Genomic DNA, 13,804 nt, shown 5'->3' with positions numbered 1-13,804 from the left:
CATGATATTATGTGTTGGATCTAGATTGAGTATGTACATTCATTATGTCAGTTTATGATCATGTCCTTATTTCCCTGATAAGACTGTATACTTTGATTTCCATATTTTATTTAGACCATGCACTATCTTATCTATTACCCGCTGAGTGGTCCACACTTACCACTGCATTTGTGTATTGTCTTTTCCTTAGGTAGTAGGTAGATGATTGTGGAGTCGCTTGGAGTATTCTGTCTGCCGATCTCATGTCACATATGAAGACAGTGTTTACTTCGCTCTTGTTTTCTTATGTGTTTTTTTATGGTATTGGCATTGTATTGGTGTTTAGTCATGTGGCTTCTTTATCATTTTTAGTATTTTGTTGTGTTTAAGTCATGCCAACACACATTGTATCTTTTTGGTTTGTATGGGTTTTCCTTTCATTTTTCACTGTGTTTTTAGTATAGCCATGTTGGCTATTTATTATGCAACTGTGTGGCTGTGATCATTTTATTCTAGCCGAGTGGGCTATGTATATAACTGCGTGTTTGTGTATATTCTAGCAATGTGGGCTGTTAATTATTGCTTGTGAGTAACCTTATGGCAATGTATATATGCTTTATATTGTCACAGTTACATGGGAGATGTTGTTAGTTTGCCAGGTAGGAACTCCTCTGGGCGTGACAAACCACCTCCATATAAGATGTACAAGAGACATGAATTCAATCTGTGGAGGATGCAGATGGAAACTTTCATCCTGATGAACGACTTCGATGGTGGCATGACACTGAGAAGAGCAACACAAAACATAGAAGCCAATAGAAAGATAATACATTCAATTGTAAGGTTACTACCTAATGAAATCATATGCATAATTAGAGAACATTGAGATGTCTATGAGTTCTAGACTCGACTGACCAAGCTTCACGAGGAGCAGATGGAGCTAGAGGATCAAGTCAAACTAGAGCTAAGATCTGAGTCCGAATCCCTAGAGTCATCCTCAGAAGCACACCAAACCAGCTTTATGGTGTTAATAGCAAAATAGGAGGTAGAAGGATCTAAATCAGAATCAGAATAAACGTTAGAATTCGAATCTGAGACGACGGTGGACAAAGAGGAGAATCCTAATGAGGATTCTAAAGATAAAGTTGTAAATTCAAAATTCAAATATCACATAATATGTTTCAAATGCAGTGAATGAGGGCATTACAAAAATAAGTGCCCCACCTATAAGACTCGAACCACACAACCAAAGGTAAAGGAGAAGTCGACACTAAAAGTTCAAAAAGGGAAGGAGCATATCCAATGTTTCAGGTGCAAAAAGATGGGGCATTACAAACCTCAGTGCTCAGAAAAAGAACCCAAGGATCCAGGGGAAGCAAAGGTTAATAAGTTTACAATATATGAAAATCCTTTTTTTTTTTTCTACACATGTTAGTAATTTGGATAATCACTACTACTCAAATTTAGATTCTCCCCAAAAATTAGATATGCATGCTCACTCAAACAAATCAATTAATTTAACCAACCAAGATAATTCAAAATCATTTAAGAATCCTTCAAAGTTTAAAAATTTATCTTTAAGCTTTAGAAAATTAGAAAAATAAAATAATCTTCTGAAAAATAAAATTTATAAACTAGAAAAAATAGTTAACAATCTCACCAGATCATTAAATCTAGACTTGAATTACAAGTCTAAACCAAATTTAAATAAAAAAACCAAGATATAATCAAGTATCTCTTGATTATGAAATTAATCAACAAATATAATAACAAACCAAACTTAAATCAGAAACATAAATTAAAATACATAAAATCTACACTTAACTCAATACTTAAAACTTAAATAAACTTTATAAAATAAATATTCAATAATTCAAGGGAGATTCCAAATTAGTTGGCACCTCAAAATTCAACAACTTACCCAGATGGATAATTAGGGCTAGTCTAAATAGGGACAAAATGTTTAAGTTGACCAATGGTAGTAGTGAAGTTTTGGATGATAGTAAGTTAGGAAAACTCTGTCTATGCATGTCTAGGAAGATATGGCTTAGACCTGGTGCATTTAGATTAGTGGAACTAACTGAAGCTACCCTTTATGAATCTTAACCAGTTATACCAAAGTTTTGTACTAAGTTCAGTGGATAGGACTATTTGAAAAACTTTGAAGGCATGGTTACTCTAATGATGTCCAGGTGACTCACTATAACCCAGAAGTTTATCCAAAGAATGTCTATTTGTTGAACCCAAAACAAAACTTGAATCTAACATAAAGTTAAACCAAACTCTGAAATTCAATTTAATTCATCTCACAAAATTATAGGATTCCTTGATTGAAAATATAGATCAGATAAAATGACTAAAGATTTCACAAACTTAAAATTAAAAGTATATTAAAATTAAAATTAAATTAAACTAAATTAAATTAAACATAAAATTAAATTAAAATTAAAAAAAATTAAAATTAACTTAAAATTAAATTAAATTAGATAAACACCAATATTGATTTAATCGAAATCCTAAAATCAAAATTTAATTAAACATACGTTAATTAAATTATTACCTAAAAATATTTAAAAATTAAGTTAAAAATATTTTAAAAATTATTTTAAAAATCTTTTAAAAATTATTTTAAAAATTTCCTAAAAATTATGTTAAATATTGTTTAAAAATTATTTTAAAAATTATTTTAATAATTGATTAAAAATTATTTTATTTTAAATATTGTTTAAAAATTGTTTAAATTTTTTTTAATATTTTTTATTTTAAAAATTATTTTTAAATTTTTTTAATAATTATTTTAAAATTATTTTAAAAATTACCTAAAATTATTTTTAAAATTGGCTAAAAATTATTTTTAAAATATTGTTTAAAAATATTTTAAATTTTTTTAAAAAATTATCTTAAAAATTGTTTAAAAATTATTTTAAAAATTGGTTTAAAATCCTTTTAAAAATCTAGTCACTTAACTTAAAACTCAAAACTCAATTTAGAAAAACTTAATTAAATCAATTAAAATTTAATTAAGCTAAACTTTAAACTGAATTAAATAATTAATTAAAATTGAATTAAATTAAAAACTCAATACATTTAACTAAACTTAACTTTAATCTAAACTTAATTAAGAACATAGTCAACATTAATTGAAAACTTAATTTAACTAAAGAATTAACTTAACTAGATTAGTACCTTAATTTAACCTAATTAAAATATTAACTTTATACTTTAAATCAAACTTGAATTTACAAGTTAATGAACACTTGACATCAATTTAACTTAATAAATTTTAATGTCAACATTAATCAAAATCTTAATCATAATTTATATTAATTAAAGATTGACTCAAATTGAACATTAACTTTATTTAACTTTGTTTACAAACTTTAACAAATTTAACTTTGAGTTAATTCAAACTTAAAACTTAGTTAATCCTAACTCAACTTTAATTAATAATTTATCTTAAGTTAAACCTAATCAAAACTTAAAATTAAAATAAAACTTTCAATTAGTCAATCAACTCATCAGTTAATGTAAGTTGTTTTAATCAAATAAGTGTTAAATTATTGAATTGAGTCAAGTAAAAGTCAATCAATAAACCATTGATAATGATTAACTATTATTGAATTAGTAACAAATTATTTTATTTAACTAGAAATTTAATTTTACATTAATACACCTAAATATAAGGTTCATTATTTTAAAAATAATTGATTAATGATTATCAAACTTAAGTGAACAATCATAATATGGTGTAAATAATATATGTTGCACATTAGTGTTATGAAGTAAAATTTCCTAAGCACTAAGGTAGAAATCCTTATTGCTAACAAAGATAACTAGAAGCTCCTAGGTTAAGGAGGAGCAAGGGCCTTAAAAACGTATTACACAATTCAATATGTCCAAACCCTAGTACAATTTAAGGGGGAGTGTTAATTTGTAGGAGGAGAGAAGGGTTCAACCTTTTGAAAATATTTTAAAAATTATAAAATTTGTTTCCAAATTACTTTTGTAAAAGTATTTGAACATATTAACATTTGAACTTATTTTTTAAAAAAATAAAGAAAATAAAAAAAGCTATTATACTTTTCAAAAATTATGGTTTATTTTGGTACTTTGGCAATCATTCCTAACATATTTTGAAAAAATATTTTGTTACTTCATGAACATTTTAAAACTTAAGTTGACAAGCTCTTCTCAAAAGGTTTGGTTACACAATCACTTTCAATTTTTTTTTTTGGTGTATTGAAAAATATTTTGAAAACTCACCTTCAAACTTAGTGTTCTTTTGATTTGGATTAACTCCATAGACACATAGGAATTTTTTATTTGTGGTTAACAAAAATTTCTAAGAATGTGTCAAGTTAAGGGGGAGTCCTGATTAAAAGATTAAATGTAACCTTTAAAATTCTTTCAAAAATTGGTTTTGCAAATCTTTGAAATTGAGTTTGAAAAATTATTTTCAAAATCTTTTTATGAAATACTCTTTACTTTACAAGTTTTTGTGAAAACACCTTGAAAAATATTTTGAAAATTCACTATCAAGAGTTACCTTGACAACCAACTTTGAAAAATCAGTTTGCAACACCCCATTGAAAAAATTTGATTTTGAAACACTTAATTATGTCTTTCAAATGTTATTGTTGGAGCAAAACCTAATCAAGAGTGATCTTAAGTTTATATATTTTTGATGTGTGCCAAAGAAAGACAGTAATCTTAAGTTAGAAAAGTTAAAGGGGGAAAGTGACTAATCTCTCAAATTTTTTAGAGATATAACTTGTCAAAACCCAAGCCTAACTTAAGAAAATTGTCAAACATCAAAAAGGGGGAGATTGTTGGTGCAATTGACCTCTAGGGTTTTGATGTTTGACAATGCACCTAAGTTTGGTCAGTTTGACCAAAGGTTAATCCAAATAGGACTTGATGTTTAGAAGAGAGTAGTCTAGTCAAGACTAGATGACTAGTAAGGGTAAGTCCTAACCAAATGATAGGTAAGTGAGAAGTCCTAAGTAGAGGTTAGACAAGTGGATGTCCTGGTGAGTAAAGTCGAGCCCTAGTGAGTGAAGCTAGGTGGTGGAAGTCCTGGTGAGTGAAGCAGACCCTAGTGAGTGAATCTAGGTGGTGGAAGTCCTGGTGAGTAAAGTCAGACACTAGTGAGTGAATCTAGGTGGTGAAAGTCCTGATAAGTGAAGTCATGCCCTAGTGAGTGAAGCTAGGTGGTGGAAGTCCTGGTGAGTGAAGCCAGACCCTAGTGAGTGAAGCTAGGTGGTGGAAGTCCTGTGAGTGAAGTCGGTCCCTAGTGAGTGAAGCTAGGTGGTGGAAGTCATGGTGAGTGATGCCAGACCCTAGTGAGTGAAGCTAGGTGATGGAAATCCTGGTGAGTGAAGTCGGGCCCTAGTGAGTGAAGCTATGTGGTGGAAGTCCTGGTGAGTAAAGCTGGACCCTAGTAAGTGAAGCTAGGTGGAGAAAGTCCTGGTGAGTGAAGTTAGGCAATGGAAGTCCAAGTCAGTGAAGCTAGACAACCCTAGGGAGGTAACCCTAGGTAATGTGTGACCGACTGGTTTCCGTTTAACCGTGCACGGTCGACGAGACCAGCGAATCTTGAAATATGTTAATACTGTTTACCTTACTATTTTATCTATTGTACTGACCCAGTGTACAGGAGTTGATAGGTCTGAGGGAGTCCAGATAAGTCAACGGACCGACCAGATATCTGTGCGAAGTCCAATTGGGTATGTGAACCGGACAACTGGCAAAGTAGTAAGTTAAGGTAAGTCACTCGAGGAGAGTGACCTTGTGAGGAGGCGTCCCGGTTGAGGGAACAGTAGGCGTCAATCCAGATTAGGTCCATTTTGGATACCTAATCTGAGACTGTGACTAGTTTATGGTCCTGGGAGGACAGAAACTAATTACTACTTATTATTATTATCCTAATACTTGTTTTACAAGTTATTTAGACTAACATTATTTTGCAGGATAAAATGAGCAAATTTACCTTCGGATGAACAGTGTCCGAAAGCCCCTTCAAGTAGTGAAGGCGCTTTCGTACTATTCATAAAAGGTGCCTTCATGGCTATGGAAGGCGTCTTCCGCAAGATGAAATTTTGACTTCGCTGCGGATAAGTATCGGGCTAGTTGGGATCGAATTTTCTAGGTTGAAGGCGCCTTCAACAGCTATGGAAGGCGCCTTCCATGCCTTAGATAAGGCAGTCTCGAGAAAGCTTTGATACAACATTGATATACGAGCTACTGTGTACCCTTTGAGCTTTCTACTGCTCCAGGCTCCTGCTATGACTCTGCTATGAAGCTACTATACCAGACGACTGTTCTGAGGACTTCTGATCACGGTCGGTAGACAGACACCAACACACGAACGCTCTCACACTCGATCCTTACGTGTTGGTAACAAGTTTTATTTGTGTACTTAATTATTGCAAAAGGACGAGTGCAGTGTGTTGCACTTGTTCTAATCTTATTGTACTCGATTCCCTCTTCCGGGGGTATTGGAAGAGGCTTTTTAGTGGATTACCCATCGATAGGTCCGCGGGACCTGGGTCTTAGAGTAAGAGTCACCGAAAGTTCCGAACCAAGTAAACCAACTGTGTTTTCTTTTGTTCTTTGTTCTCGCTTTCTTATTTATTTCTCTATTGCATACTTTGTTTTTAGATTTTAAAAGAAAAGACAAGTTTTTTGAAAACCACGTAATTCAACCCCCCCTTCCCCCTCTCACGTGTGTATCGATCCAACAGTATATGTCCTTCGCCTTATTTTAAGTATGTTTATATATTTCTTTTTATATTGTAGTAGTTTGTTTTTACTTAGATTTTGTGTTTATAAGTTAAATCCATCTCGTGATACAATTTTTCTAAATTTGATTCTAACACAATAACCATTAAAAAAAATATAACTTTTACATGTTGCAACGGCTAGTCGTAACTATTACATTAGCATTGAAAATAAGGAATAATATTATACCTATTATCTATTAGTTGTTACATATTATACTACCAATAATTGTTATAATAATATTTGATAAGGGATTTTTGTGAATAACATATCAGATGAGATGCCCTTTTAATTTAAATATTTTTTTTGAAAACGGTACATTATATAATTTGATGCGTCCTGTTAATTTTTATCTAAAAGAATTAGCTCATTCCCATTCGGATATATCTTTTACTTCTGTTTTTTTTTCCCCTATCTTAGCTATGTTTACAGATTCCTTTTTATATTGTAGTAGTTTGATTTTGCTTAGATTTTGTGTTTATAAGTTAAATCCATCTCGTGTTACAATTTTACTAAATCAGATTCTACATTGAAAGTAAAGAATAATATTGTAACAAGTAACTATTACACATTATATTAGCTATCGGTAGCTATTCCAATAATGTTGGATAAGAAATAGTACATCTAATAAGATGTGCTTTTAATTTTATTATTATTTTTTAAAATAGGATATTATATAATTTGAAGCGTCCTTAAAGAATAAACATTTATCCAAAACAATTAGCTCATCGGCATTCCAATGGGATATATTTTTTACTCCAATTTTTCCCCCTATTTTGCCTATGTTTACTGAATTGTTTCCCCCTATTTTGTGTATGTTTACCGATTTCTTTTTATATTGTAGTAGTTTGTTTTGCTTAGATTTTGTATCTATAAGTTAAATATATCTCGTATTCCAATTTTAGTAAATTTGATTCTAACACAATAAGGATTTTTAAAAAATGATCCCGGGACAATAATCACTTGAGATCTGAAGGATTTTAACTGATTTTGGATGATTGAGACAAGTTCCTGACCATCCAATTTAAGAATTTAACCGAAACCGCACCCAGTCAAATATGTTTGTCGGATAGGGACCTTGGAAGCAGTGCAGAACATAAGATTCTAGACTAAAACAGTCCAAGCAGATTGTGATATCAACAGTGATGACAACATCAGACAAGCTACCGAGATAGAAGGCAATTATAATGGAGGAAGGCCACCTTTCATTCCAAAATACATTTGTCTCCCCGCCACTTGCATCGACAATGCAAGCCAAGCCAGAGTACAACAAACCAACCGTATATATGTATATACACAAGCTACAAAAGAGAGAAAGGTTACCCTGAAGCAAGGAGTTGACGACCCTAATCGTTGCCTCAAAACACCTTGCTAGACTGCTAATATAAGGTTCTGTGCATCTAGGGTGTTCCAGGATATGCCAAGTTAACCAAGACATTACACCTACTTGTTAACAAAAGAAAGTAGGGTAGCAAACACCACCACTGCAGCCTTCCCCTTCTTTGTGTGGCTTGGAGTAGCAGTTATAGGCGCCCTTTGGTTTGCCTGCACAGAGAAGAGTCCAGTTTTTCCCATTCATAACGGCCTGGGAGAGGCTTATCATTCGCAAAATCAAAGTTGTACCTGCCAAAAAAATGATAGACTACTAAGAGTCAATGACATTTAGAAATCCCAAATCACAGATATGGCTAAAAATTCAACAATCGATGAAAACAACATTGTTATAAAATATAGCAGATTTTTATATCTGGAAAACAACTCATCAATTGTGCAGGAATACTATGCTGTCTTGTAGCAAGCTGTGATCGATAAACCAACCACAAAGAACCTCTATTGTACCACCCTTAATATCGATGACCATGAATCCAAAGAAGTACTATCATGCCAGAAATTTAAAGCATAGAAGAATATGTACTTCTCCATGAACCTTCTCTGTTGGATTTGTTCAGGCCCAGAAAAAAGCCTTTCCATTTCCACCTCAGATGCAGATGGGATGCTACTGGTAATTGGTAGCTGCTGCAGCTTGTTTGCAGTCGAGTAGGTAGGCCGGGTTGTTGACCCACGAGTTTCTATGGCATCTGAATTCCTTATCAGACTGCAGGGTGTGGTTTCTCTGTCACTCCTGCAGCCAAACGACAATTGCCTAAATTTTCTTTAGGAGAATATGTCAACTGTATCATAATGGCAAGAAAACATTAGTTCAAAATCAAAAGATTCAGCAGAAAAGGAGTCAGCAAAGCTGTTACAGGCTTTGAAATGAACAAAATAATCTCAATAACAGAACCGGTTAGGGCATCTGAAACTATTGGACTTCCCTAATTTCAGAGGAAAAGTTAAAAGCTTTTGCAGGATCATTTACTGCTAGAATTGAAGTCCAGTACAGAAAAACCTGCCACAGGCACCGTCACAAAGGATGAAACAAAGATATCACAGTGTATTGCCATCAGAAGAGCTCATAAGAGGCCAATAGCAAGTATCAAAAGGCGTGGAAAAAAATATATAGAAGGTTTGATAAAATTCTGGGGACCGCGTAGCAATAAGATTAAAAAAATGACCAAAACTTATCTGTTGCATAAATTAACATTACATTTACAGTGACTAGAAGAATTTGTCAAAGGTACCCACAGTTAATTCGCTGGCAAACAGCAAACACAAGAATAGCAAAGAAGAGCAAGACTTGCTATATACTTCCAGATACCGTTCTTCAACAATAGCGGGCCGTCGGCCATTTGAAACCAAAATGAAAAGGCAAAAAATCTGTAAATTGCAATTTACTAAGGAAACACAAGAATCAGAAGGTTGCACTTTTAATTTCCTTTAATGGCCTTCCAAGAGAGAATTTTGATGACAACAAGAAAATCAGATTCCATATTTATGAGAAAGCCAGACGGGCATTTCATATCACATAATAGGATCCCTGCCCACATAATAGAGGAGGCGTCTAGGAAGGCACAGGCCTTGAGAATATCTTTAAAAGGTAAAAGTTGAATATTTAAAACAGAGGAATCCAAAGCATAACAGAAATTAAGAATTAAAAAGCATGATATATAGGTCACAAATCTTGTCTTAGGAAAAAAAACCTACCTGTTCGCGTCGAATTCGAGAACATTTTCCCCAACGGAAGTCTCCAAACTAGAACCGACCTCGGTAATTACCTTCTTCGAGAAGCGAGTCGCGAGCCCTACAAACCCCTTTTTAGCGGATACCTTATTGCCGCCGATCTGGCGGCTAGGGCCAGGGCAAACATTGAGCCTGCTCTTGGGGGCTGCTCGGGACCTGGCGGAGGAGGGAGAGCAGGAGTGCTTCTCGAGTCGTCGATTCCGGAGCTGGAGGTAGGAAGAGGTGGCTTCCGGGGAGGATTCCTCGAGGTTTCTGAGGGCAAGGGTTTGGGCCCTGGTGCGGACCCCGAGGTACGGCAGATGGGATGCGTCTTTCCCCTCTGCCTTCGCTTCTCCGCAGACATCGGGCTTCTTCGCGTACTTACCCTCTCCAGGACCCTGCGATTTCGTCATACAAATCAAACCTTTTTCTCCGGATTAACTAGTGAAAGGAGTAGAATTCACTGTCAGGAAAAAGAAGCCAACAGCCAGAAAAAAAGTTTAGTTTGTGCGCTTGTTTGTTTCTCTGAAGAGAGAGATTCATTTCCTTTTATTTGAATTTCATCATTTTTATCCTTTAATGGCAATATCGTACTAACATTCGTCCCGGCCTCAAATCTGTATAATTTACAAGTGTCCAATAAAATTTTAACTTAGTTCTATTTCCGTAAAAATTTCTAATTTGACTTATTACTCCCATTTAATACATAATGGCAATCTGTTTATCTTACAGATTTCATACCACCTCGATACTTTTTTTTATTGTTTTTTAATCTTCACTAATCTTCTTATATATATATTTTTTATCTTTCATCATTTTCACCTGAAATTTTATGTTTAAAATTGTTAAGACGGTTGGATGAATAATCAACTTGCAAATGCATTTTTGTATTTTTACAAATGACTTAGAAGCATTTACAAGTTAAAAATTATTCACCCTATACCCTTAACAATTTTAAACATAAAAGAAAATTATAATTAAGAATATAAATACTAATATATCAATATAACAAAATTTAAAATTATCCTTTCTACTTAGATCCAACAATCAAGAAGACATAGTGCCTCGCCATAGCCTGGAAGTCAATTAATGAAATAAAATATTTAATTGTAATTAAATAATACTTTAAATAGTTACTCAAATTTTCTTTTTGATATTTTTTACATAAAAAAACTTAAAGTTTTTTTTGGAAGTATCAGTTTTACTCTACCAAAATTATTTCTACAAAATTAATTTTTGTAAATTTGTTTAACTTAGGAAATTATTGATGTTACAATTTTTTTTGGTGATATCAAAAATATTTTTTACATAGATTTTTTTAAAATTATTGTATTTTTTTAAAAAAAAACTATCAAATTATTTTCAGAATTTTCAAAAACTTGATAAGTTTTTCAAAATGTTGAAAATCAGATTTTTTTTTTTTTTTTTTTTTACTAAAAACTTTTCTATTTTTTGAAAAATTTACACTTAGATTTCTTTTCGTACCCCATTTTTTATGTGATCAAAGGGAGAGAAGGGGAGATTAAGTCTAGGGGAGGCAGTTTTAACTTTCTTAATTTTTTTACTTTAATTACAAATTTATTACTTTTACTTTATGTTAGTTTACCCTAACTTAACTTAGGTTGTTCACGTCAAAAAGGGAAAGATTGTTGGTACCCTAAGGTTATTTTGATGTGATCAAATAAGTTAGGTTAGGTCCTGTTTGTTAGTAATTAGCCCTAAGAGTCAAATCATGAGATGATTAAGCCTTTTGGGTTACTCATTGAGTTAGACTCAAATGAACCCACTCATTGGATTGAGTCCAATCCGAATTAGACACATTGGATTAATAGGTTAGACTCAATGGGTTAGACTTATTGGGTTATATTGGATTAATGGTTAATCCAATATAATAAATCTAGCCCATTAAGAGAAATACAAAGAGACAAAAATCCTTGGTATTCATGGGATGAATATAAATAGGTTTTTGGATTTATTTTTTCAAAAGGGTCTTGAAAAAGTTAAGAGAAGGGTGACTCTTGATCTTCTCTCTTTTTCCTCCTTCCTCCTTGGGCTAATTTTCTCTTGGCCGAATTTTCTCTTGGCCGAACCATTCTTCTTGATAGCACAAGAAGATGGTTCTTCTCTGAAGGCTTTGTTCGTGTGACGAACGAAGAATGTGTTCGTGTGGATACTGTAGAGGCGCGGACGCTTGATCGCGCTGAGATCTAGATCCAAAGAAAGGTTGCTGTCGGGATTGCGAAGGGCAGCAACAAAGGTATACTTCTCATGTAAAACTTAGTATATGATTATTTTCTCCTTCGCATGGATCTTCTAGAGAGGATCTAGTTAATTTTCTGCTGCGCTTAAGCGTGTTTAGCGCGCTAGATCCCTATAGTGGTATCAGAGCCACTTGCGAAGGCATATACTAAGTTGTTAGAATTTTATATGTGATATAGAACTTGCATGAGATGTCTACTATAATTTACATGATTATAGGTCTCGGTCAAATTAGGGTTTGGCCAAAGAGAGTTTCAGCCAAACTAGGTTTTGGCCAAAGATGTTGTCAGCAATAAGGGTTCGGCCAAACTAAGTTTCAGCCAAACTATGTCTCGGCTATCCAAGGTTTCGGCGAAATTAGGTTTTGGCCAAACTGGTCTCGGCCAAAATATTGTTGTGAATAGATAGGTTTTGTGGGTAGTAGCGTCTCGGATATAGCAGCAACTCATGAAATAAGTATGCAAAATAAATTTTGCTTCGGGGGGCGCTGCCCCTTGAAACCCCCCGCAAGGGGCGTTGCCCCCTTGACCCCCGCCCGCTAACCAGCTAGCGGAACCACCTTGGCGTTTCGGCTCATAATTTTTTGTTGAGATCATAGTAAATTTTATGTCATAAAATATTGTGAATGTTATATGACATGGTGCATGATATGACCTTTAACTCCAATGTGATTAGATGTGTGTGTTGTAATTCATAATACGACCTACATGTGTCATACCTCTCCTCTTCCATTCTAGTTGTAATTTAGACTACACTCGAATGTAACTCGAGTTTTCTTTAGATTTTGTAATGTACAAATTAGAGAGAAATTAGTCTACTGGACAATGGTTAAAAGGGAGAAGGACAACAACACATGACGACCAAGGAAGCGCTTAGAGAAGCTTTGACCTAGGTTGACTTATCGCTCTTCTCATTGGCTTGAGAAGATCGTAGTGATGGGACCATAACCATGTCATGTTTAAATTAGCATATATATTGATGTATGCCATGATATGCCATGAATGTATGTGATGCATGTGTAGATATCGTAATTAGGTCCTTTTCATATGCCTACCAAAGTTTGGTACTCACTACTACCTCGATCATTTGTAATCAGATTTGCCAAAGCAAAATGACTCGCTTTATCTTAGTAGAGTGCGACAAGATAATTGTGATGTCTGACTATTGGACTTTGGGTGTGACTTAACTAAGTTGAGAACTTAGAGGCATATTCCATATGATGAAATTCAAATTATACTAGTCTTGGGCGATTAGCCAAAGCTAACTCAAGATGAGTTATAATGTAGATTTCATAAGATGGAAAAATGAACAAATAGTCTTGTTCATCTAAAGATACAAGAATTACATAGGATGTAATTGGTAAACATTGTCTACCTAAGTTGTACTAAGTCTTTGGCGATTAGCCAAAGCTAACTCAAGATAAGGTATAATATGGATCTTGTCCAATTGGTACACATTGCCTACCTAATTTATATAAGTCTTGGGCGATTAGCCAAAGCTAACTCAAGATGAGGTATAATGTGGATCTTATCCTACTTGAATGTCTTTACTTTTGGGTTTAGAGCTAGTAGTGACTTGCTCCTATCAAGCTTTAGAATTTAGTGGGAGAATCATTTAATTAAAGGTCTAATTAAATGATCTGAGTATGATACTTCTCTGCATTTTATTATTGTTGATCACCATATCG

General features: G+C 33.5%; 1 protein-coding gene across 2 annotated transcripts; it reads right to left on the bottom strand.

Moving 5' to 3' along the window:
• Positions 1–7,947: 7,947 nt before the first annotated feature.
• Positions 7,948–10,360, bottom strand: LOC121975084 (cyclin-dependent kinase inhibitor 4-like). 2 transcript variants are annotated; one of them, XM_042526476.1, is made up of 3 exons: positions 9,844–10,360; positions 8,687–8,881; positions 7,948–8,382 (listed from the first exon to the last, which is right to left on the bottom strand). In XM_042526476.1, exons 1-3 carry the CDS (start codon positions 10,269–10,271, stop codon positions 8,283–8,285), a joined length of 723 nt encoding a protein of 240 aa, XP_042382410.1. In that variant the 5' UTR covers positions 10,272–10,360; the 3' UTR covers positions 7,948–8,282. The 2 variants fall into 2 exon arrangements, with proteins under 2 accessions (XP_042382410.1, XP_042382409.1); XM_042526475.1 differs by having other exon boundaries at positions 8,675–8,881; positions 9,844–10,356.
• Between the last annotated feature and the right edge of the window lie 3,444 nt (positions 10,361–13,804).

Source organism: Zingiber officinale, chromosome 4B (genome assembly GCF_018446385.1).
Source record: "Zingiber officinale cultivar Zhangliang chromosome 4B, Zo_v1.1, whole genome shotgun sequence".
NCBI classification, from domain to species: domain Eukaryota; kingdom Viridiplantae; phylum Streptophyta; class Magnoliopsida; order Zingiberales; family Zingiberaceae; genus Zingiber; species Zingiber officinale.
The sequence above is the reverse complement of the archived record's forward strand: the minus strand, read 5'-3'. Positions and strand labels throughout refer to the sequence as shown.